The sequence below is a fragment of the Anabrus simplex genome, chromosome 2 (assembly GCF_040414725.1).
Source record: "Anabrus simplex isolate iqAnaSimp1 chromosome 2, ASM4041472v1, whole genome shotgun sequence".
NCBI lineage: Eukaryota > Metazoa > Arthropoda > Insecta > Orthoptera > Tettigoniidae > Anabrus > Anabrus simplex.
This window is the reverse complement of record NC_090266.1, coordinates 722,076,477-722,102,016: the sequence shown is the minus strand read 5'-3', so window position 1 is coordinate 722,102,016 and position 25,540 is coordinate 722,076,477. Positions and strand designations below refer to the sequence as shown.

The 25,540-nt window shown below is 42.3% G+C and overlaps 1 protein-coding gene across 1 annotated transcript in view; it reads left to right on the top strand.

Moving 5' to 3' along the window:
* LOC136864403 (MOXD1 homolog 2) overlaps nucleotides 1-25,540 on the top strand; it is a 795,728-nt gene that overhangs the window by 313,418 nt on the left and 456,770 nt on the right. Inside the window, exon 3 of the mRNA XM_067141347.2 lies at nucleotides 20,805-20,891. Within this exon, the coding sequence (XP_066997448.1) occupies nucleotides 20,805-20,891 (87 nt within the window). The remainder of the gene's footprint in view (nucleotides 1-20,804; nucleotides 20,892-25,540) is intronic.

Sequence of the window (25,540 nt, the reverse complement as noted above, 5' to 3'; positions counted from 1 at the left end):
TAAATTCCTTGATCGTAGAATGTAAGTGTAGAGAATTATTTTATTTGCTTTCGGGAAATATTATGGGAGAAAAACGGGTATTGGCGCTCAAATTGACAATGTTTCTCCGAGCAGTAACATGCGCAATCTTAGTCGTTCGACTCCAATGATGATGATGATGATGATTATAGAAACATATGATAAGAGCTGGAGGTGGTGATTATGCTTTAATGGGCAATTTCAGGAAATTTCAGCTCCTGAGTCATTGGACAAGGGAAACTATTTTGTCATGGAACCTTTCATTTTATAGAACCGACAGTGAAATGATTATTCAACAGTCTGAGCAGGACGTTTTGTAAATTTTACGCCCTTGATGACCATCTTTCTCTTTTCTGAGTAGAGAAACGGTATGTTCATATGATAAGGGCATGACAATAAGATCTTAATGTTGAAGAGTTCAGAGTTTCAAATTCGAGCGCTGGCAGCAGGCATCGTAAAATTGGCTTTTACCAGTCATCTTTCATATTATCGCAAGGACATACAGTGCTAAGGAAAGAAATGCGCGTTATCAGATCCTTTTCACCACGCACCCCACACACAACTTTGAGGGCTGCCACACTTGTCGCCTTTGTATCCTAAAACAAGTAATCACTTTATTTCATTACTGAAGTTGTGAACTGGCTTAGTGTAATTGCGGTGTGTGCATTCCGGGTAAGAAAATTTCACCCTGAAATCTCGACCAGTTGCTTACGAACGATCGCGGAGCGATGTACGGTTGCTTCTTACTTTCAAAATGATTGAAGGAACATTCTTGTGGATATTTCTGGATTCCGTCTGAGATGTCCTTTTAATTTCCAAACAATAATTGCATTTCCCCGTAATTTCATTCTCGTCTTTCCATCGCAATAAAAGAGAACAGCCAACCAGGACCCACACAAGGCTGGTTAACAGGTTAATGGCAAGCTAAACCAGGTGGCACTTGAACGCAATTGAACGGCAGTGTCGAGAAGCGTGATTGATGTAATTAAGGTATCAGCCTTGCTGTGGCAGTGACGGTAACAGGAGTGAAGAGCTCTTGGCTGATAGGACAGACCGCACTCCAGTTCACTCCTTTCACGCTCCCAATTACACATTATTACTCGTGATGTGTTCTGCGTTAAAAAGCTTGGTTGCAGTCATTACGCTTTACCACGCTTTGCGCACTGGAATGTAATTTTGTTCTCGAAATGTTCACAGACACAACATTCTTCAACGATGTGTGGAAAATAAACATTGAAAACCACTGGTCATATTTCTGCAATAAACGGTATTGAACAGCTATTCAATTTTAACTCTCCGTGGTTTCTCATTTTCACACCAAGCAAATGTTGGGGCCGTACCTTAACAGTCCCAGCCCCTTCCCATCCTCTCGTCACCGAAAACCTTCCATGTGTTAATGCGGCGTTAAACAACTAGCAGAAAAGAAGTTCTTCCTTGTCTGTCTGTTAGGTCATCAGCCCAGAGGCTGGTTGGATCCTCAAATAGCACCACCAAAGGTTATGCGGTTATAAGGAAACCGCAAAAACCAATGGCAGCACCAAAATGAGGCGTACTAGGCAAGACGAGGAGTGAGGTAGTTTGCCATTGCTGTCCTCACTGGGTCAGAAAGTGCTATTGCAGCACAACTGACCCTATGAGCAACACCTTTCATAACACTCAGATGCACTAGTCGTGCTCTGAATGTCATTACTCAGCACCACCCATACCCCAGCAGCTTCCATATTGTCACAGCCATGGATGAGACTGGGACTTCGGTGAAAGCTACACTTTACTCTGGCCTGTGCCAAGAGATGGATACAAAAGTACTGTATCCATCAAGAAATGGCAGCAAAGTTCTCCTTTAACTACTGGTAATGTTTCAGTTACTGTGCATTCACCCCTACATCACTTAATATGATGCCAGGTTTTGGAAGACAGTGCTCTAAGGGCGGCGTTCATGCTGAATGTCCTTACTTAACTATTCACCCGAAATTACGAAACTCGTATCCGGCTCCGTGGCTAAATGGTTAGCATGCCGGCCTTTGATCACAGGAGTCTCGGGTTCGATTCCCGGCGGGGTCAGGACCTTTAACATTAATTGGTTAATTTCGCTGACACGGCGGCTGGGTGCATGTGTCGTCTTCATTATCACTTCATCCTCATCACGACGTGCAGGTCGCCTACGAGCGTCAAATGAAATGACCTGCATCTGGCGAGCCGAACTTGTCCTCGGACACCCCCGGCACTAAACACCGTACTCAATTTCATGCTTTTTACGAAACTCGTGACTCAAACGAAATATAATGGATCCTTCTTTCACAGATATAGTCTATGTGTTGTGGATGTTGTTCACTGACGTTAGTGGCTGTGCTAACCAAACGAGAGAACTGTATCTTAGGTGTATGTTGAGTTCTCAGCAAGGTGATTGGTCGGATTTCCAACAGTTTCACAATCAGCTGTCACCGGAAACCTCGTCGGCACTAGAGAGGCATACCAAGGAAGAAAAATGAGACATTTTACCGCACTGAACCAGAAGGTGCTATTACATATCAGTGTATCGAGTTAACTGAATTATATACACATAGAGACCCTAAAAGCTACATCACACTTTTTCATCACAGGAACTGGCTGCATAAGGGTTTGGTATCACTAACGTCCCTCCTACATCTTCCATGATCGTACTGGAAATGAAAATCCAAAGCCTATTCCCAGGCACTCGACCGGGTCAGAAATAGAATGAATGAAGCCCGGATAGGAATTGTGCCGGTTCCCGAAACTGTTGCACTCCTCTGAGGCAATTATTAATGAGTATTGATGTGCACCAGTGTATTGGTGGGACGAAACCTATTGTTGGATGTGAAATGAAATTATATTGGAGGTTGTTGCTGGAATGAAAGATGACAGAAGAATTCTGGAGTAACAGGAAAAAACCCGTCCCACCTACACTTTATCCACCACAAATCTCATATGGAGTGACTGAGATTAGAACCCCGGAATCCAGCGGTCAGAGGCCGGCGCGCTGCCGCCTGAGCAACGGAGGCATTCCCTTATTCATATTACCAAAGCAAAATGTGAGATTGAAACAGATTGATGATATTTAGAAACATGTTCTAGCCCATACCAAAGGACGTAGTGATCACATGAGTTAACAAGCGTTTGTTCACGAGTAACTTGTACAACTGTGTTTGTGCTGTGGCCTGCGTAAACAAATATTACTTGTTGAAAATGGATGTATGCACGTAGTTCTGTGTATGTGTGTATACGTGCAAGCATACGAAAGGCTTCCAGTAATTCATTGTGGCTGTGCGTATTGATCTGGACCAGTGTATTGGTATGACGATACATATTGTTACTTTTGGTTGTATAAGTATAAATGTGTACTTTATATCCAATACATATGCTATATTGTATAATATATTTGTGAGTATAGACATACATACATGGATGTTGCATGCTCTTTCTTTGGAAGGCATATTCATATTACCTTGTGGTAATCCCTGGTAAAACAAAGTAATAAATGGGTGTATTGCTGTTACTTGAATCTTATTCAGTCTACACACGTTAGAATATAAATAAACCCTGTAAGTCCAACATTTTGCATGTTTGGATACAAATACTCTTAGTACTAGTATTGTATATTGTTACTGAGGCAATTTCTTTTATTCCTTTTCAAGTTGTACTTAAGAAACATAATTTGAGTTAGAAATGCAATTTTCATTAAATATTAATGAAAGTTTATGAAAATATCAGCTGGTACTTTTACTTACATCATTCTAACCAGTATATCTTTTCCAATAATGTTTATTTACACACGTGCACTACATTTTCAGATACCAAAAGCACTTTGAATATTTAAACAGTGTTTAGGAAAGAGTCGTAAAAATATCGACATGATGCCACGCTGAATGACCCTGTCGGTAGATGCCTTCTGAATCCAAGCTGATGGGTTCAATATTGTCTTGTCCGGTTGTCTTTGAAGGTACTCAAATAAGCCAGCCTCATGTCGGTAGGTTTAGAGGCATGGAAGAGAACTCCTGTGGAGAAAAATACCGGCACCTCGGCGTCTCTGAAAACCATAAAAGTAGTTAGTGTGATGTTAGAACAATAATGTTACTATGATATGTACAGGATATAGGAGTACATTAGTGCAAACATACATCATCATTATAGAATGTTATTCGTTCAAGCGTTCAGTCTGCAAGCCTCTGTGAATTAACTAAACGAATCCTTTATTTGTAACTAGCACTGTGGCCTCGTTTAGTTCCGCGCTCTTATTTTAAAATCATTTGCAACTTAGTCCAACAATCGTCATCTTGGTCTCCCTCTACTTCTCTTACCGTCCGTGACCGAGTCCAATATGTTCCTAGGTAACCTATTCTCCTCATTAGCCTCACATGACCCATGACCCCACCATCGAAGCCTGTTTGTGCGTACCGCTTAATCCATCGAGTTCATTGCTAACTTAACTTCTATCTCCTCATTACGACTGCGCTCTTGTCATTGTTCTTACATGTTTGCACCAGAAATCATTCTCGCCGCTTTCATGTCTGTTACTTCTAACTCCACCGGCCCAACTGTATTTCACTTACCTACGTACAGAAAAACTGGTCTAAAACAGAGCGGTGTACAGATAGTTTCGTACGGGAGACGAGCTTTTTTACAGAATACTGCTCACTGCATGAGCTTTGCTGAACCTTGATTCAATCATTCATATTACACTATCAACCTAGCAGAACACACACATCCTAAGTTATTTGAAATGAACTACCTGTTCCAGTTTTCAGTTTCCAACATGGCATTCCGTTCTCTTAGGTTTCTTTGTTACTAACATCAGATGGGAATTGGAAATGCTAAAATTTCATGTTATATTCTCAGCACCTATGTTCAAGTTCGAAGATACTTACTAGATTGCTGGTTTCCATCTCAGTCTACCATTAAGACCAAGTAGTTGGCATAAGTCAAACTGCTTACTACGTTTCAGCCTAACTGAATCCCTAACTGCCTCATTTTTACCTTTCAGCAGATGATCCATATCAATTATTAACAACAAAGGTGAAAGAATACAGCCTTGTCTAACTCCTGTAAGTACCTTGAACTTAGAACTCATTCTACCATCAATTCACATTGTAGCCTATTTGTCAACATAAGTGCCGTTAATTGCTTTTAATAATCTATCCTGAATTCCTCAGTACGGCTAACACCTTTCCTCCCCCGGTACTTCGTCATATGCCTTTCTTAGATCTATGGAACATAAAACATAACTATCTACTCCTCTCGTACCGGGCGATTTGGCCGTGCGGTTAGGGACGCGCGGTTCTGAGCTTGCATCCGAAAGAAAGTGGGTTCTAATCCCACTATCGGCAGCCCTGAAGATGGTTTTCCTGTGGTTTACCATTTTCACACCTTAATTAAGGCCTTGGCCACTTTCTTCCTGCTCCTACGTCGCCATAAGACTTATCTGTGTCGGTGCGGCGTTAAGCCACTAGCAAAAGGAAAAAGTCCTCTCGTAGAATTTTTCAATTACCTGGCGCATACTGAAAATGTGATCCGGACAGACCCTGCGTGGTCTGAAACCACACTTGGTTTCATCCAACATACCCTCAACCATTGATTGCACCCTCCCTTCGGAAATGGCAGTGAAGGCATTGCCTGGTATGCTGATCAATGAAATACCAAGACAGTTTTTGCAGTCCTTCCTGCTGAACTACGATAGCTCGTGAATTAATTTTACTAGACTCCTGAAAAAGAAACACATTATAATTATTCAAATTTGTGTATGGGCTACAATTATGAGACTCTGATTACACTTCATTGCTGTGAAAAGAGCACATCAGTAGCACTTTCTTTTTCAGAAATATATATATATATATATATATATATAGAGAGAGAGAGAGAGAGAGAGAGAGGGTTGGTAGTCTGTCGTAGTCTATTTACCAGTCACAGAATCACCAGAGGATGAATTTTCACTAGGAACGTCCTAGCCTTAGTCTACCTCAGAATAATCAGGATTCGATGAATCATTTTTATCGTCAATTTATAATGCAAAAAGCTTCCTTCAGTACAACTGCGTGGTACTTCTCACGATACAAACACTGCGCTAACCGTTCAGCTGATGCAACCTCTGTGTTATGCTGCGTACTCTTAGAGAATCCATGAAGTTTGACTCACATCATTCGTATTATAAAAACTACAACCGCATTTGAGGATCCAGCCAGACTTCAGGATGATGACCTGACAAACAGGGATCAAAATTAAAATAAAATTAAAGATATATATTTGTGCACGTTACTCATCATAATAAAGAAACTGGTTTACACCACTTTTGCTCTGAAGAGCTCAAATTTTCTCTCGCATTTATATTGTGTTTTAATTGCTACTTGTGTTCAGTAACTCCCACCCACAAACCAGTTTACCATGATTATTTACTTTTTGTAATTTTTTAGTCTCAGCCAGTTTGAAATGTCACAATCGACTGCGGCTGAAGGAAGCAGTAAATGTTTAGCTGGTGACTTAACAGGGAGCTAGATAAATATCAGATAAATATCTCGTTGGAATGTAGCGGAGGTAATTTACGTTCGGAATACAATGCACTAGGGAAACAGAATGTAATCCTGGTCAGTCACTTAATGGGAACCACGAGAGATGAAATAAGGTAGGGAAGATACGATCAGACACGGATACAAGAAGGCGCATAGCTTATGTGGTCGCACTGAAGTTTTGTTTGTAACACTGCAGTTCAGATGTAACAGTAGGACAGTAACAAATTCATTACAGCTACCGACGGCATTACTGTACTTGTCCTTTTTAAGCGATTGCGTAGGTTGCTTGTTGTTATTTAATGATGGATGTAATATTTTTAATGCATTGCCTAGGTTGCCTGTTGCTATATATTTGACGGATGTAATAGTATTAAGGCATTGCCTAGGTTGTCTGTTGCTGTATCTTGATGGATGTAATATTTTAAGGCGTTGCCTAGGTTGTCTGTTGCCGTACCTTGATGGATGTAATAGTATTAAGGCATTGCCTAGGTTGTCTGTTGCTATATCTTGATGGATGTAATATATTTAATGCATTGCCTAGCTTGCATGTTGCTATATCTTTGATGTATGTAATAGTATTAAGGCATTGCCTATGTTGTCTGTTGGTGTATCTTGATGGATGTAATATTTTAAGGCGTTGCCTAGGTTGTATGTTGCTATATCTTTGATGGATGTAATAGTATTAAGGCATTGCCTAGGTTGTCTGTTGCTGTATCTTGATGGATGTAATATTTTAAGGCGTTGCCTAGGTTGTCTGTTGCTGTACCTTGATGGATGTAATAGTATTAAGGCATTGCCTAAGTTGTCTGTTGCTGTATCTTGATGGATGTAATATATTTAATGCATTGCCTAGGTTGCCTGTTGCTATATCTTTGATGTATGTAATAGTATTAAGGCATTGCCTAGGTTGTCTGTTGCTGTATCTTGATGGATGTAATATTTTAAGGCGTTGCCTAGGTTGTATGTTGCTATATCTTTGATGGATGTAATAGTATTAAGGCATTGCCTAGGTTGTCTGTTGCTGTATCTTAATGGATGTAATATTTCAAGGCGTTGCCTAGGTTGTCTGTTGCTGTACCTTGATGGATGTAATAGTATTAAGGCATTGCCTAAGTTGTCTGTTGCTGTATCTTGATGGACGTAATATATTTAATGCATTGCCTAGGTTGCCTGTTGCTATATCTTTGATGTATGTAATAGTATTAAGGCATTGCCTAGGTTCTTTGTTGCTGTATCTTGATGGATGTAATATTTTTAAGGCGTTGCCTAGGTTTCTGTTGCTGTATCTTGATGGATGTAATATTTTTAAGGCATTGCCTAGGTTGTCTGCTTCTTTATCTTGATGGATGTAATATTTTTAATGCATTGCCTAGGTTGCCTGTTGCTATATCTTGATGGATGTAATATTTTAAGGCATTGTCTAATTTCTCTGCTGCTATATCATGATGGATGTAATATTTCTACATCTAACTCCTGGCACAGGTCAGAGTACCTAAGTCTCAGTTCCATTTATGGCTGTGACAGTACAGAAGCTGCTGAAGAAGGAGTGGTGCTGAATAAGGGCGCTCCGACCAACACTAGTGTACCTGGAAGGTCACTCATAGTGTAGTAAAAGCACTTTCTGGCTCAGCAAACTACTTCACTCCTCATCTTGTCTAGTACGCCTCATTATAGTGCTCTCATACGATGTTACGGTTTCATAGTAACAACATAATTGTGTGGTAATACTTGAGGACCCACAACATGGGTGGCAATGACGACGGGGATTCTTGTTTTAAGCGAAGTGCAACTAGATAACCATTCTCTCTTCGCATATGTCTTATCGTTGCGTGTAACAACCTCCCCATGTTTCTTCTATTTTATTTATTTAAGTGCATGGCTTTTGGAGCTGGGAGTGTCCGAGGCCATGTTAGGGTCACCTGATACGGGTCTTTCGTTTTGGCGCATATGGGCGACCAGCGCGTCTGCCTGTGAGATGATGATCAGGTAGGAGATGGTGACATCCGGTGTCAGCACATAGCCTACTCCTGTCGAATATCACAAAGTTATCTGCTCAAGGCTTATTGTCCCCATCCGATGGAGAAATCATCAACGGTGTTTTATGCACGCCCTCCATATGACACTGTGGTGCGGAGACGTTTGGAATTTAATCCATGCTTTTGGCTTTCAGCCTAGTGAGTAGAAATTGAATACCGCCACCACTCGTACCCTGCCGGCCAACATTCTGATGATAAAAGGCTTTTCCATTAACGGGACTCTAATTAGCTAACCACGGTGCCGGACGGCTTAACAATCACGGCCACCAGGCGGGCTTTTTCTAGCGTAGACTGCCTCTCATGGACAAGTTCACGGGAAAACCTTAGCGTTAAATTTTCAACTTCGCAATCATTTTCCTTAGTAATAGAGAATGTTGTCCGCATCTGTGGTGTGGTGGTTACCGTGATTAACTGCCACCCCCGGAGGCCCGGGGTCCATTCCCGGCTCTGCCACGAGATTTGAAAAGCGGTACGAGGGCTGGAGCGGGTCCACTCAGCCTCTGGAGGTCAACTGAGAAGAGGTGGGTTCGATTCCCTCCTCAGCCATCCTCGAAGTGGCTTTCCGTGGTTTTCCACTTCTCCTCCAGGCAAATGCCGGGATGGTACCTGACTTAAGGCCACGGCCGCTTCCTTCGCCCTTCCCTGTCTATCCCTTCCAATATTCCCATCCACTCACAACGCCCTTGTTCAGCATAGGTGAGGCCGCCTGGGCGAGGTACTGATGCTCCTCCCTAGTCGTATCCCCCGACCTAAAGTCTGAAGCTCCAGGACACTGCCCTTGAGGCGGTAGAGGTGGGATCCCTCGCTGAGTCCGAGGGAAGAAAAACCAACCCTGGAGGGTAAGCAGATTAAGAATAAACAGAAGAAGAATAGAGAATGTTGTATTGCTGCTTAAACGTTAACAATGTGGTATCCGGTCATCCGGATCTTCTTAACTCTTCAGCCTGGTATTAAAATGCCCGCCAGTCGATTTCCAGGTGGTAAATAAATTCTGTTTATGTCCACTGAGTAACTGACTCGTCGGGTGTTGTTACAGGATCCACCAACACAAAGTTGCATGTTATCAACGTTTTTCTTCGTAGTTAATTTTTCTTCTTTTTTTTCTATTTCATTTTTACAATCTGCTTTACGTCGCACAGACACAGACAGGTCCTATGGCGACAATGCGATAGGAAAGAGCTAGGAGTGGGAAGGAAGTGGCCGTGGCCTTAATTAAAGTGCAGTCCCAGCTTTTTCCTGGTGTGAAATTGGGAAACCACGGAAAACGATCTTCAGGCATGCCGACAGCGGAGTTCAAACCCGCTATCAAACCCGAAAAGCTCACAACTGTGCGACCCTAACCGCATGGCTAACTCGTTTGGCATCCTACTTTTAAAATGAACATTGCCTTCACATGAAAACATCAATTATTGATCTTTCTCTCCTCTTGTTTCTTTCTTTGCTTCAGTACATCAGTTGTGATGAGTACGTGGATGATTCGTGGTCCTGCGGAACTTCTCTTAACAGTGTATTTTGAAAACGTTTGTGGAAACGTAATATTTCAGAACTTGTTTATGTTATTCATTGTAAACGGGATTGTAGATTTTAGAATTAAAGCAATCCATTGAGAATTTTTTTTTTTTTTTTTTTGCTAGTTGTTTTACATCGCACTGACACGGATAGGTCTTATGGCGACCATGGGACAGGGAAGGCCTAGGAGTGGAAAGGAAGCGGCTGTGCCCTTAATTAAGGTACAGCCCCAGCATTTGCCTTGTGTGAAAATGGGAAACCACGGAAAACCATCCTCAGGGCTGCCGACAGTGGGGTTCGAACCTACAGTCTCCCGAATACTGGATACTGGCCGCACTTAAGCGACTGCAGCTATCGAGTTTGGTCATTGAGAATTCCAGAGATTGCATGCTATAATTCCGAAGTTAACCCAGATAGAGTTCAGGGGTTGACTTGAGTCCCCTTCCTGCCATAACTGGAAGGTCGATGAAGGCGCGACAAGGTATTAATTTTTACAGCTAAACGACAAAAGGCTCAGGAATTTATGGGCAGTGGTTTGCAAGAAAAATATGATCTGATCTTCGCACCGTATCGGACGTTTTGTAGGTGTTAGGTGTTTTCTATTTTTTTGCAAGTTGCTTTACGTCGCACGGGCACAGGTAGGTCTAATGGCGACGATGGGACAGGAAAGGGCTAGGCGTGGGAAGGAAACGCCCGTGGCCTTAATTAAGGTACATCTCCAGCATTTGCTTGGTGTGAAAATGGGAAACCACGGGAAACCATCTTCAGGCCTGCCGACAGTGGGGTTCGAACCCACTATCTCCCGAGTACTGGATACTGGCCGCACTTAAGCGACTGCAGCTATCATGCTCGGTTTAGGCCGTTTCATTAGGGTTGCGTGATAGTTATGGAATCCTAGCTGAATGGACGTGTGGCTTCGAAGTGCATTCTACAGCGTTCTCTCGGGACAGGCAGATACTGAAATACTTCATATGGGTGAAGAAACACACAAGTATCATTTGTGAAGAACTAAGGCAGGCACGGTGATGAGGAAAGCTATTATCCCTCTCTGTGGATCACTGGTAAGGTGACGGCCTCCTGATCCCAAACTAGTGAGTTCAAGCCCAGCAGATGTAGTCGGATGTTTGAAGGGCGGAAAAAAGTCTGAAGTCGGCATGAGAAATATCTCTGATGACAGGTTTGGTGTTGCTCAGTTATACGGGTAATTGGTTAGAGTGCTGGTCTTTGGTTCAGAGGGTCCCGGTTTCGATTCCCGGCTGGGTTGGGATTTCAACCTTTAATCATCATTAGAATTCATCACAGGTAGGGCCCCATCCTCATACAAGCGCAGGTCGCATATACGGCGTCATCTCGAAAGACCTGCACCAGGCCTCTTCGGTGGCCACACGCCATTAAAAAAATTATTTGGTGTTTACCGGACAAAATTCATTAAATCTCAGCCACAGATCCCGAGGAGAAATTCGGATTACTCCGCCATCTACTAGGCCTAGAGTAAAACGGAACGTCGAAATTAACGAGGAAGCAGCCAGATGTCGTCGAATTAAGATGCTTGCACGTGGTAGCTGAGGCCATATTATTATTATTATTATTATTATTATTATTATTATTATTATTATTATTATTATTAGATTATTAGATTATTATTAGAAACTTATAAATACCTCGGAGACAATCTTTGAATTTCCTAAACCTCTTCGCTTAAACATTGATAATTGGGATATAGAACAAGTGAGGTTTTTTACTTACCTAGGTAAGAGGACGGAAGATGCACCACTGGAGTTAAATGTCGTAATGTTCAGGTCAGGACAGCTTTTATGCAGAAGAGGAGATTAGTTTATGCCAGTAAAGTAAGTATTTCCCACTGACTGAGATTGCTAATGTATTTGTATGGACAGTAGCAACTGAATGCCCCCAAAACGTGGACGCTAAGAACAATCAATGAAAAGAAACGCCTCGAAGCCTCCGAAATGTGATGCTATCGTATGATGATAAATACGAGGTGGAGAGTTAAATGTCGAACGTTAGGGTTTTGGACACTGTGAACCAACGGAGATCAATCCTTCGCACAGTCTACAACCTACGAAGCGTCTCGCATAGTGGGGTCACACAATGCGTAATTCCAGTTTAATGAAAACTACGACAGAAGACTTTATTGGTGTAAAACAATCAGCGAGAAGATCTAGAAATACCTTAGTCAAAAAATTATAAATGACATCCAGGCATAGTTTTATGTGTCAATGAGGGAAGCTGCAAATAACTGGATGATCTGGAAATGATTTGTGGCAACTGATCAGTCTTAGGACTGCATACGTATGTTAGAGGAACTCAAAAGAAAGGTAAGATTCCTGGCCACACAGTGAAGATACACTAGATTTAAATATTCTCCAGCGATCTCTCAAATGACTTTTAGTATCGCCATACCTTAAACTTTCCATGAAATTTGTGGTGTTTAGCTTAACGATACTGTGGAAATGGTAAGGCATGCGTGAACAGTAAAATAACGTGGGCTAAATTGCTGAGTCATTAGACACCCTTAATTCTTCACGTGCTCCGCGAAAACATCAAACCTATATGGTCCTCCCCCCCGTCAGTTTTCTCGTACTTCTGATGAGGGTACGCAAGTCAGAACGTACAGGAGCAAGTAGTGTGCAATGCCTTCCTTAATTGGTAGTAGCCAGCTGGTTGTGTGAAGTGCTTGCGATATGATCAGGTGTAATGACAATGGCCCAGCACTTGATTTCCTCCCAGACTTACAAGTCACTTCAACTTTGTAACGAATACAATGAAACGCAGAGTACGGAGTCGGGAAGCCAAAAATATAATTAAAGAGAAGCGGTTGATGAGCGTGCTAACTCCGCCCTTAGCAGTTCCCTGTAACAGGGGAGAACGGAAGTCGCTGCAACACGGGCGAACTGGGTGAATAGAAATACGCGAACGAAGGATGAGGCTTTCTAAACAAGAACTATCCGAGCGAGTTGGCCGTGCGGTGAAGATCGATGGCTGTGAATTTGCATTCGGAAGAAGTTTGGAGTTCGAATACCACTGTCGGAAATCCTGAAGATGGTTTTTCGCGTTTTCCGATTTTGACACCAGGAAAACACTGGGGCCGTGCCTTCATTAAGACCACTACCGTTACCTTCCCAGTCCTAGCCCTCTCACATCTCCGCGCCGCCGAAAACATTTCATGTGTTAGTGCGACGTTAACTCACTAGAAAACAAAAACAAAGAAAGCAACAAGGAACTAACCACAACAAATACTGTGGAAACTTCCCTTTGGAAATTGGCATTTTACTAAGATATTCTTCAAAAAAAGTATGTCATCGCCATAAGACCCATCCATGTCGGTGCGACATAAAGCAAATAGCAGAAAAAGAAAAAAAAAGAAAATATGAAGTGTGTATCACGACTACATTCGTTGTCTATTTTGAAGACAGTGATTAGGAGTAGCTTACACTTTAAACTAAGGCTAGTATGTTTGATCAAAACGGCTATGTAAACTACCAAATAATTATTTCCTGACCTTGAGCGTAGTATTTCAGCCTAATCTATTAGTTCATCTTGTCTTTAAATTCAATTTACTGTGGCATTTTTCTGTTTTCGATTCATCAGAGGTAGGTACGCTGTTTTGTGACTCGTTAAATTATTGTTTGAATTTTGGGAGCAAATGCAGTGTAGTTACTACTACTACTACTACTACTCCTACTAATGTCCGGCTTTATAGCTAAATGGTTGGCGTGCTGGCCTTTGGTCACAGGGGTCCCTGGTTCGATTCCCGGCAGGGTCGGGAATTTTAACCATCATTGGTTAATTTCGCTGGCACTGGAGCTGGGTGTATGCGTCGTCTTCATCATCACTTCATCCTCATCACGACGCGCAGGTCGCCTACGGGAGTCAAATTAAAAGACCTGCACCTGGCGAGCCGGACATTCCCGGCACTAAAAGCCATACACCATTTCATTTCATTTACTACTACTAATAATAATAAAGGGCACATGTCCTCCGAAGAGACCTTACGCAGGTCTTTCGAGTCGACGGCTATCGATGACCAGCGCGTCTGTGACGATGGGGTGTGATGATTGCAATAATTTTCACTAGTTCCTATGATCAGAAAAGAAAATCCACTACTACTACTACTACTACTACTACGTGTACAAGGAACTGGAAAAAACCGTAGGACTTCGTTACCCATAACATCGCATTACAAATATCCCATCATCCTAAGGTGTGTTGGTATCTAGTATCTATACCGAGACCAGATGATTAATACGGACAACAACATTCAGACAGACAGATCAGATATCATCAAGTACAAAACAGGAACAATCACAGAATCACCATTCCTCTCAGCCACGACGTTCAAAATACGCATGCTCAGAAGATAGCTTAATACACGGAGTTGTTATAGGAGAAAATACAAAGGTGAAAACCGAATGCTGTGAAAATTGTGCTTTCTACAACTGAACTGATCCAAAATACGTGTATTAAATTGCTAGAATCTGTAATTTAAGTGATTATCGTTGCAAGCGTACAGCAGTGTATCATCCTCGTCATATGATAATAATAATAATAATAATAATAATAATAATAATAATAATAAAATGTCCCGGGCAATGACGTGAAACTGCGTCCACAAACCGAGTGACCACCGGTATAAGTGGTCCTCCTCTACCGAGTGCCAACGGCCTCTTCGGAGGGCGGATGAGCGGGTAGAGGTTCAGGGCACTCTCTTGCCCTTGGAGTGGGAAACTGCCTCTAAAGGCGGAAGAGCCACTAGATGGCCAACGGCATAGGATAATAATAAATCCGGTAGCGTCTGTTCACCTATTTGGTGCGGCAACTGGTCAGCGTCTGTACTCCGAGTCGGAGCGGCTGCCTCAGTAAACCTTCAGGAACTCACCCACCTGATTGTACTCCGATCCCTCGGGATCAACCCAATCGCTTGAGAACAAGCACACCATGATTCGTGCAAGTAAGAACAACATTACTCCAGGTGGTAACCAATCCACCCGCCAACTGAAAACGAAGGCGGCAACCGGCCACTCGGGTTCTGGAGGAGCCGGGCTGACACGAAAGAAAGAGTCGGAGCTCTCTGGCAAACTTCCCACTAAAACGCCCTTCTACATCGGCACGCTAAACATAAACACATTCCTACAAGTAGGCAGACTTCTCAGATTAACATCAGAATTAGATCAGCAAAAAATCCAGCTACTCGCCGTACAAGAGACCAGACTCACTGAGTCGGTGACATCAGAATATGGTAACTACCGCATTTTCAAGAGCAAAACTACACGAACAGTAGGAAAAGCCACACCAGTGTTAGGCATGGCCCTTTTCGTACAAAAAAAGATCGTGAACTCCGTAGAAGAGATCACACCCATAAACAACACTCTAATGACCTTGCGAATTCGCTGTGCAAATCGCCACTACACCTTTGTAAATGCCCACGCACCCATCAACGACTGCAAAGATCAGAAACAAACAGAAAACTTCTGAAACAAACTTGAAACCACACTCATGAAAATACTTGAAAAAGACACAATCATTCTCCTCGGCGATTTCAACGGTAAAATTGGTAAAGAAAAGTGCTACAGAAAAACCGCAGGAAGATTCTTAGCACACGAAAAGACCAACAAAAATGGCAAACGCCTCATCGAGCTGTGTCAACAACACGACCTGAAAATCATGTCAGCATCCCTACGGAAAAACCCCAATAAGCTCTTCACATGGGAATCACCCAAAACCTGCTGCGGCAAACACCAGATCGATCATGTCGCCATCTCCTTCCCAGCACAAAAAGAAGTACACAACGTTCAAGTCCGCAGAGGAGACAGCATTGAAATTTACCCCAAAACGCTTCTACCAGAAATCCAAGGCAAACAAAAAAATGGACACAACACAAATAAAAACATCAAATCTCAGGGAAACGTGGGAAAAAGTCCCAGCCAAAACTTGGAACGAATTCCACGACAAAATCATGAAGAGTGCATCAGAGTAAATCCCACTATAGAAAAAGAGCAGACACCCGTTTTGTAACACCGAATGTGACCAAGCCATATTGAATGAAAAAACGCATACCAGAAGTTCATCAGCAACCGTACACCTGAAATCGAAGAAACATTCCGCGAAGTCCGCGAGCAGTCCTCTAAACTCATCAGACAAACCAAGAGGAAATACCTGGAGGACCAACTGAAGTCGGCCGAACAGGACTTCCGCAACTACAACACCAGAGATTTTTACAGCGTCTTCCGCAACGGATTAAATGGGTACACGCCCAAGAACCTCTGCTTCAGAAAACAAAACGGAAAATTGACACTCACAGATGACGAAAACACCAAGTAACTCACGAGATACTTCGAATCACTACTCAACTGCCCAGAACCAACGGAAAGGTTTCCACTTAAACCCCACCCAAACCCAAACCCAGACTCATCCCCACCTACACAAGGGGAAATACACCGACATATACAACTACTGAAAAACAACAAGGCATCCGGAGACGACGGCATAGTAGCAGAGCTTCTTAAACATCTAGGAAAGAATTCTCTCCAAGAACTCACACAAATCATACCAAAAAATTGGACAACGGAAAAACTACCAGAAAATTGGACAAACACCCTCCTCGTTCCACTTCACTAAAAAGGTGACCGAACAGATGTAAACAATTACAGGGGAATTTCCCTGGTGCAAGTCGCATAAAAAATCCTCTTCGCAGTTCTCCTCCAAAGAATACAGGAACAACTACCACTCGTAGGCGAATACCAAGCGGGCTTCAGGCCCTACAGATCCTGTGCAGAACAGATACTCAACCTGAAAACCATCTTGAAACTACGACACACAAGAAAACAACTCACAATCTGCACCTTCGTGGATTTCCAGAAAACATACGACTCCATTGACCGGCCATCCCTCTTCCAAACACTGAGTGAATACGGACTGGACAACAAGACTCAAATAATCATCAGACTAACTCTCACCAACACAACCTCCCAAGTAAAATTCATGGGAAATATATCTGAAAAATTTCAGATAAAAACCGGTACAAGGAGATGGACTTTCCCCACTACTCTTTAACATAACCCTGGACAAAATCATGAGAGAATGGGAACAAGCTCTAAAAGCTCAAGGAAATTGGCAACCATTAAGTATGACAAAAAAACATGTAAAAATCTTTTGTTTCGCTTTCGCAGATGATCTCGCGATATTCGCAACAAACGAACAACAGGCAATCAGCCAAATCGAAACCCTCAAGAAATGCTCAGAAAAATTCGGCCTGCAAATCTCCTTCTCAAAAACCAAGGTCATATGCAACCACTGTAGCCTCCAGAATTTGAACACGAAATTTGGCACAATCGAAAAAGTAACTGAGTTCCGATATCTCGGAGAAATTATAGTACCAACAGGAAAAGAACAGAAGGCCCTCGAGGTCCGCATCCAGAAAATGAAGAGAGCCCTTGGCCAAACGCAAAACATTTACAACAAAATATGCCCAATCTTCACCAAAATTCGACATTACAACACTGTGATCAAACCTGAAATGCTATACGCGAGTGAAACACTGGATCTTCACAGGAAAACAGTACTCGAAGACATCCTGAAAGAGGAACGTAAAATCATCAGAAAAATTCTCGGCCCAAAACTGACTGACGAAGGACATAAACTGCAATCTCGTACAAAAAGTGAGGAGCTCTCAAACCTTGCGGCCGACATCAGAAAAAGACGCCTGAAATTTTACGGACACGTCAAACGCCTTCCAGAAAACAGACTGACAAGAATCTTACTTGAGGCAGCAGAAATTATCAAATCAAAGAGGTGGACAACGGAAATCCACCAAAACCTGGAAAAATCAGGAATCAAAGTGGCCGACATCGCTGACCGAACCTGCTACAGAACGAAAATCAACACGTGGGAAGTAGAGTCTGAGGGCAACCACAAGAAGAAGACAGGAGCTAAGTGGACGGAAGAACGAAGAACCACCATGAGAGAAAAATTGAAGGCTGCCTGGCAACGAAGGAAATGCACAACTTCTAAGTGAGCTTTGCGTGATCAGTTTCTGGTCTTTTTCGCATCTAATAATAATAATAATAATAATAATAATAATAATAATAATAATAATAATAATAATAATAATAATAATAATAATAATAATATAGGTCCTATGAGACTCCAGAGTACAGAGGTGAACTCCTGAAAAGTAGTTCTTTGATGTGCCAGTAAATCTACCGACTTGAGATTTTCGCACATTCTTTATTCTTAAATACAACGTTTCGATCATGGAACGTTGAGCATAGTGGACGAAAAGTTAATCAACTCTACTACTTAGCCTGCTGCATCTAAAACCAATAAGCCATTTGTAGAATGTTTGACCTAATACCATAGATATACACTAGAAGTGCCTTCGCATGCTGTGCTTTGGAATACCTCCGATAGATTAGATAATATCGTTTAGTTCACTGACAAATTACGATCACTCTTTGGGTTGATTTTAACAGCACAAAGATGTCCCTAAACAGCGCAGAAAACTAAAACAAAATTAAAGTTGTTCACTTACAGTATGACGAATGATGATACAGGAACATTTTCAAACCCCGATAAAGTGTTCTTCCCTGATCGTAACGGTCAGTTATATACGATGTATACATCCTGACAATGTTAAGAGTATATTCATAAAATATATTCAGAATATAATTTTCTATATGGTATTCTCCTCTAGCAACATTGCTCATTTGCACTGTAGACTACGGTAGCTCCACGCAGCTCTCCTGCGTTACCTTTCAATATTTTTCTTTCCTAAATTAGTAATATGTTTCCTTTCCGCTGCACAGCCTCGCTGTACAAACCAGCTCAATTTAATCATCTCTGAAGCTTGAGCTGATATAATACATGAAGAGAACAGTGCAAATATTTGCCTATATCGTGTACATGTTCTCTCCAGTGATTTACCACGTTAACACTTCATTACATCAGATTACAAATTCATACGAGCAATAAAAGTTATTTTCTGATATTCCGTTACCTGATAGTTCACTCAATTCTTGGAGGCGAGTGTAGAAGGAACATTGGATATAATAGTTTCCTTATACCATACCTTCTTTCCTGTGTTGAAAGAAACACTTTGAATAGAAATATAATTTTTATTTGTATAATTCTAGTAATATAGTTGTGTGTTTATGATATTTATAGTATTTTTCCTATTCTTCTTGTTTTATCATATTATTGTTCATTTTTTAATTCAGCACATTGGCACATATCATATGTAGTAATATATACTTAATGGTAATTTCCTGCGTCACATAATAATAATAATAATAATAATAATAATAATAATAATAATAATAATAATGTCGAGCTGAGTGGCTCAGACGGTTGAGGCGCTGGCCTTCTGACCCCAACTTGAGAGATTCGATCCTGGCTCAGTCCGGTGGTATTTGAAGGTGCTCAAATACGTCAGCCTCGTCTCGGTAGATTTACTGGCACGTAAGAGAACTCCTGCGGGACTAAATTCCGGCACTTCGTTGTCTCCGAAACCCGTAGAAAAGCAGTTAGTGGGACGTAAAGCAAATAATAATAATAATACCACTTTTCCCACATCTGTGGGGTCGCAGATGCGAACTGTGTGGCACGTGTGGAGTTGACCCTGTTTTCCGGCTGGATGACCTTCCTGACGCCAACCCTATATGGAGGGATGTAATCACTATTGCATGCTTCTTTTTTTACTTTTTTATTTTGCTATTTGCTTTACGTCGCACGGACACAGATAGGTGTTATGGCGACGGTGGGATATGAAATGGCTAGGACTGGGATGGAAGCTCCCGTGGCCTTAATTAATGTACCTGATGTGAAAATGGGAAACCACGGAAAACCATTTTCAGGGCTGCCTAGAGTGGGGTTCGAACCCACTACCTCCCGGATGCAAACTCACAGCCGCGGGCCCCTAACTCGCCAGGTATTGCGTGTATCTGTGGTGGTTGGAGGTGTAGTTCGTTGTCTGAATATGAGGAAGAAAGTGTTGGGACAAACACAAACATTCAGTCTCCGAGCCTGAAGATTAATCAGAAGCGATTACAATCCCCGACTCAGCCGGGAATCGAGCCCGGGGCCCTCTGAACCGAAGGTCTTAACGCTGAAAATTCAGCCACTGATTCGTACAATAATAATAATAATTCATAATAATAATAATAATAATAATAATAATAATAATAATAATAATAATAATAATAATAATTGGGTATCGTCCGTTGTAACTGCTAGTGGTCTTAAGAGACGCTGGGGTGTCAGAATTCAGGTGCTGAAAGCGTATGACATTGACTTATCCCCTTATTACACACTGAAAAGTCACCGGTCATAGATTTTATGTACTACTGTTCCTGGCGATGGAGCCGGATAACAGAGCGCCGGGCGTGAACAAACTGTAGTTCCAGGCATGGTCGAGTGCAGCCATATTTTGAACATGTATTTTCTTCGGAACAGAGGATCAACGACTAAACGACTATTATTATTATTATTATTATTATTATTATTATTATTATTATTATTATTATTATTATTATTATTATTATTATTATTATTATTATTAATATTATTGAGCATGATATGAATATAATATCTCATCATGAAAATCATATATTATTAAGCCTTACCCCAGATGTCTTGTATACTGTAAGTTCGTGGCCCTGGTCATATTGCTGAAGCGACGCTTTTCATTCTTCTTTTCTTTTTGTTGCAGGTGACGCTACCTCCACGAGAAGACACACTCTATTGGTGCAAGATCTTCAAGCTTCCAACTCTGAGACGGAAACATCACATGGTTCGGGTGAGTAATTTGCATTGTGTCGGTGTTCTTGGCATCATAGCAGCCCTTGCGGCAAGCATTTCAGATTACCTCATTGTCCGTTTACCGAAGGATGAGTTAACTCACGAGGAGGAGATTCACAGGCAGCTTGCTGTAGAATAAAATGTCAAAAGTCTTATTTTAGAACAAGAATTCCTTTGTTGCCAATACTGGTTCTCAAGAATAAGGGCAAGAAAAAACGACTTTAAAATGATGCAATGTGCTAGTTAGAGCATCTGGAATAGTGCTGTAAAGCTGATATTGAATTAAGGTGTTTTTCAGGAATGATCTTCTCGAGACAAAGCAAGAAAATAGGAATTAGAATATTCAGGCACCAAAATGACCTCGTACGACTTAGTGGATGTCCCCCAGTTAATAGAACGGAAATATCACAGAGAGCAGTACAAAAACGCCTAAACATTAGAACCCCATAATACTTAATAAATCGTTGGCTTACTTCTAAAACCTCGTATGTGACAACGCTCTTCCTACCTATTATATTCCTTAAGACTGGTCACGCCTCCCAGTCACTTGTGTATATGTAGTCCATCAGAACAATTGTCTTAGTGATCATTTTCCTATGATAACGTGTAAAGGAAAGTGAACCTTACCATACCATATTGTAGGGATGTTGTTTTCATGGAGAATTTAAGCGCTCCTACAGTATAAAGTATTTAAGGTTCATTTTCCTTTACACGTAAGCATAGGAAAATGAACACTACGAAAATTGTTCTGATGGACTGTACATCCATATGTGGCTGGGAGGCGTGACCAGTCTTAAGAAAGAAAATGGATAGGAAGTGAATTGAGAGATACGAGGTTTTAGAAGTAAGCCATCGAAATGTGTTTTGCTTGAATACCCACAATACGATAATGCAAATTGGGCCAATAATGTCTCCAGGTCCGTTAATGTAATGAACATTTTATTTGCGTCTGCTTAAATGTTGTTATAACAGTATGCACCTCCTTCGCGTGGGATTAATAATATCGGAGTTATGGGTACCAACTTCGTTTTCCATAATATACTACGGTATAACTATGTAGGTTCTTAACGTGGTATAATCACATTATTATTCCAAACTATATTTTCAAACGTGGCGTGTATAGAAGATACTACCTGAACACGATATTCCCTTCACCCTAATTATGTACACAGTTTATATACACTGTTTCTGCAAGAGGAGCTCTCGAACGCTTAAAATGTTTCCGCTTGAACTAATATTGTACATTTGTTATTATTACCTCTTCTGCTCTCAGTTACTCAGTGTCTGTAGTGGTGTGCGTATTCGCATTGTGGCTGGGAGAGGTAAGGAAGCAGCTGTCGCCAATAATTCTATACTATGTAACATCGCGGAATTCACTCCTTTGACAAACAACAGAAAACCACGTCTAGGGACGACCAACATTTGAATCCTTATTCATGTTGTTTTGAGTTTTGTTTCTGAAGTCCTCGGGCCAAAGACCAGGACGCTACCACTCAGCTACTCGAATCAAAATGATTGCTTTAATGCCATTAATGGCCACTCTATCACAGCCCTGTTGGTCATGTGCAGACGAAACGTACCTACATTACTTAGAAAAAGGCCATCGATTTCATTAACGGTGGTAGAGCTCACCACACCATTTCACTAGCTGCTTCTAAGGAGAAATTACGTCTGACATTCATGGGCGACATTGGTTTACCGTGTCCTTCTTCCCTCTAGGGAGCATTGGACAGATCAGGGTCCTTAATCCCAGCCTCATCTGGACCGCACACTCCATTACTCTCCCCACTTCTTCCTGAAGAATTGGACGAAACACACGTGTTATAACGGCACGTCCTCCGAACGAGTTAGATACAGTAATGACGGACGATCTGCAGTGTACAGAATGTAGAGGTTGTTAAACTTTGTCTCTGACACTTAATAGAAATGTTATACGGCCGTAATCGTAACACAGAATATCAGACCATCCTGATGACTTTCGTAAGCTCATGTGAGGGAAAAATCTTTTCACGTACACCAGAGTCTACCTCCGTAGCTTGAACAGTCAACGTTACAGTCTTCGGGCCAAGAAGTTTCAGGTTTGATTCGCTCCCAAGCCTTGGGAGGGTCTACCGTACAAGGGCTGCACCAGGCTAGAAATAAAAACCAAACGCCACGGCACTTGAAAGGGCTTTGACCTGCCCAGCGACTGCTGCTCAACCCGAAGGCCTGCAGATTACGAGGGGTCGTGTGTTCAGCACGACGCATCCTCTCTGCCGTTATTGTGGTCTTTCGGGACCGGAGCCGCTACCTCACCGTCAGATAGCTCCTCAATTCTAATCACGTAGGCTGAGTGGACCTCGAACCAGCCCTCAGGTCGAGAGAAAAATCCCTGACCTGGCCGTGAATCGAACCCGGGACCTCCGGGCGAAAGGCAGGCACGCTACCCCTACACCACGGGGCTGGCAGGCTAGAAATAGCTACACGAAATTATTATTTATTACAAACTGAAAAAAACCATACCATGCCATCCTTCTTCGTCCTTTGTCTACAAACCGATGGTTGCCTTACTTGGATTGAGACGGAGAGTTACGTCAACACTGAAGGTTATCAAACGGTGTTTTCCAGCCCTTGGAAAAATCAAAGATTTGTGCACATCCTCAACGACTCATTACACTTATTCTTGTATGTAGAACGATCGCTTGATCGGTGAAGCTCCTTCGACACCGTTCATGACTTCTGTGCATTTACGCCAGACTGCGTTGAGGGGCTAAGAAACAAAAGCTCTCCGATGAGCACAACGTGCTACGTGATTGATTGAATATCATATTCTCTGCCGAGAGGACGTTTTCCTCGGCGAACTATAGGCCTGTGTGCGTGTTTCGCCCTTTCGGCACCCAACACCCAGCATACGTGGCCGAACATCGGCGCTGTGGTCGTGTATCTGTTGCATTTTGGGGTTGGATAAGCTCTCGCGGGAGGGAAATGTTGCACAGAATCGAGCATTGTCTCACCGCAGGGCAGGATATGCACATTTTAAATAAATGTATTGGTCCTTTCCGTGTAGGTGCTTCATTCCGCCGGTGTTATACAATTTCAGCAGAACCTGTCTCCAATCTACGTGTCCCGATTACTTCAGGAATGGTTTTCAAGGTAAGGTCAGGTCGAGCTCATCGACTGGCCTCCTAGAGAGGCAGACACGAATCCCTCAGGGAACGTGTGGGCAGAGACGAAGAGAGTACCATCAGGAACGGGAACAGGGAACAGACGAAGAGAGTACCATAATGGCGGAGACCTGGTGCGATCCTGCGGCAAATATGAACGACGCTTTCTGGGACGACGTGGCAGGTGACGGCAATACTGTTACAAAGAAAACTTTCTCTGTTTTATCAATCTAATTTAATTCTAGGATGGCCTAAGTAAGGTCACACACACACACACACACACACACACACACACACACACACACACACACACACACACACACACACACACACGCACACACACACACAATTACACTCAACCATGCATGACCAAACTCCGGTAACTGCTGTGTATTTAAAAGTCTCTCACAGCTGGATTCCAGTTGTGAGTCTTTACATGAACGGGAGATAATCCCGGTTGACAGTATCCATGTTTCACTTTCGCTCCCACGCTCAGTCCCTTCACACACAACAGCTGCATGCTGTCAGGTATGAACACAGGACTGCTGACTACCACAGCATTTGATGTCTGTTCCTTAGTTTGAGACCAAAGAAAGTCCACTACTCTCACGTTAACACAATTTACGTGGCCGCTCCAAACAGTGCACTAATTAACATTAACAGCTTAAGAGCGGTCGCACAACAGAAATGACTCAACAGTACTGTCAGTTTTTACAAATTTGATTTACGTCGCACCGTCATTGATATGTCTTATGGCGACGATCGGATAGGAAAAGCCTAGGAGTGGGAAGGATGCGACCGTGGCTTTATTTAAGGTACAGCCCCAGTATTTGCCTGGTGTGAAAATGGGAAAATATGGAAAACCGTATCAGGGCTGCCGACAGTTGGGTTTGAAACCACTATCTCCCGAATGAAAGCTGGCAGCTACGTGACGCAAGCCATGCAGCCATTTGATCGGTAACAATACTACCCAGCAATGAAATATTCCTCACAACAATGACAGTTAACACTGCTCCAATTCTACCCACACCGGCTGTTCCAAACACTGATTCCACGACAGTCTTCAGTCCTCACTATTACAAACTCTGAACTCCGTACTCCAGCACTACGATGGGTGAAACTGACGACAGCCAGCACTGCTGTCCCCAGTCCAACTAACAAACTCCAACTCCTTTTTCTAGCCTGATGATGGAGTACTAGAATATTGCGGTCCTGACTAGAGTCGGAACATTCCCGTTTCGTTTTCCAGAAGGTGCACGGGGAAACCAGACGATGAGAACAATAGAGGGAAAGGACTGTCACTGTACCCTCAGGCTGGAAGCTCCTAGTTCACTCACTAGTTCCTTCCAGGAAATACCGAAGTGTGAACGAGAGAGCTGACACGTAATAATTTTACTGAGAATACAACGACCCTTTCCATGGCCTGAAATAAGACCACTCACTGTCAGTAATGGCACAATAAAGCGAATGTAGTTACGTAACTCGCCAAAGCGCTACAACGGTT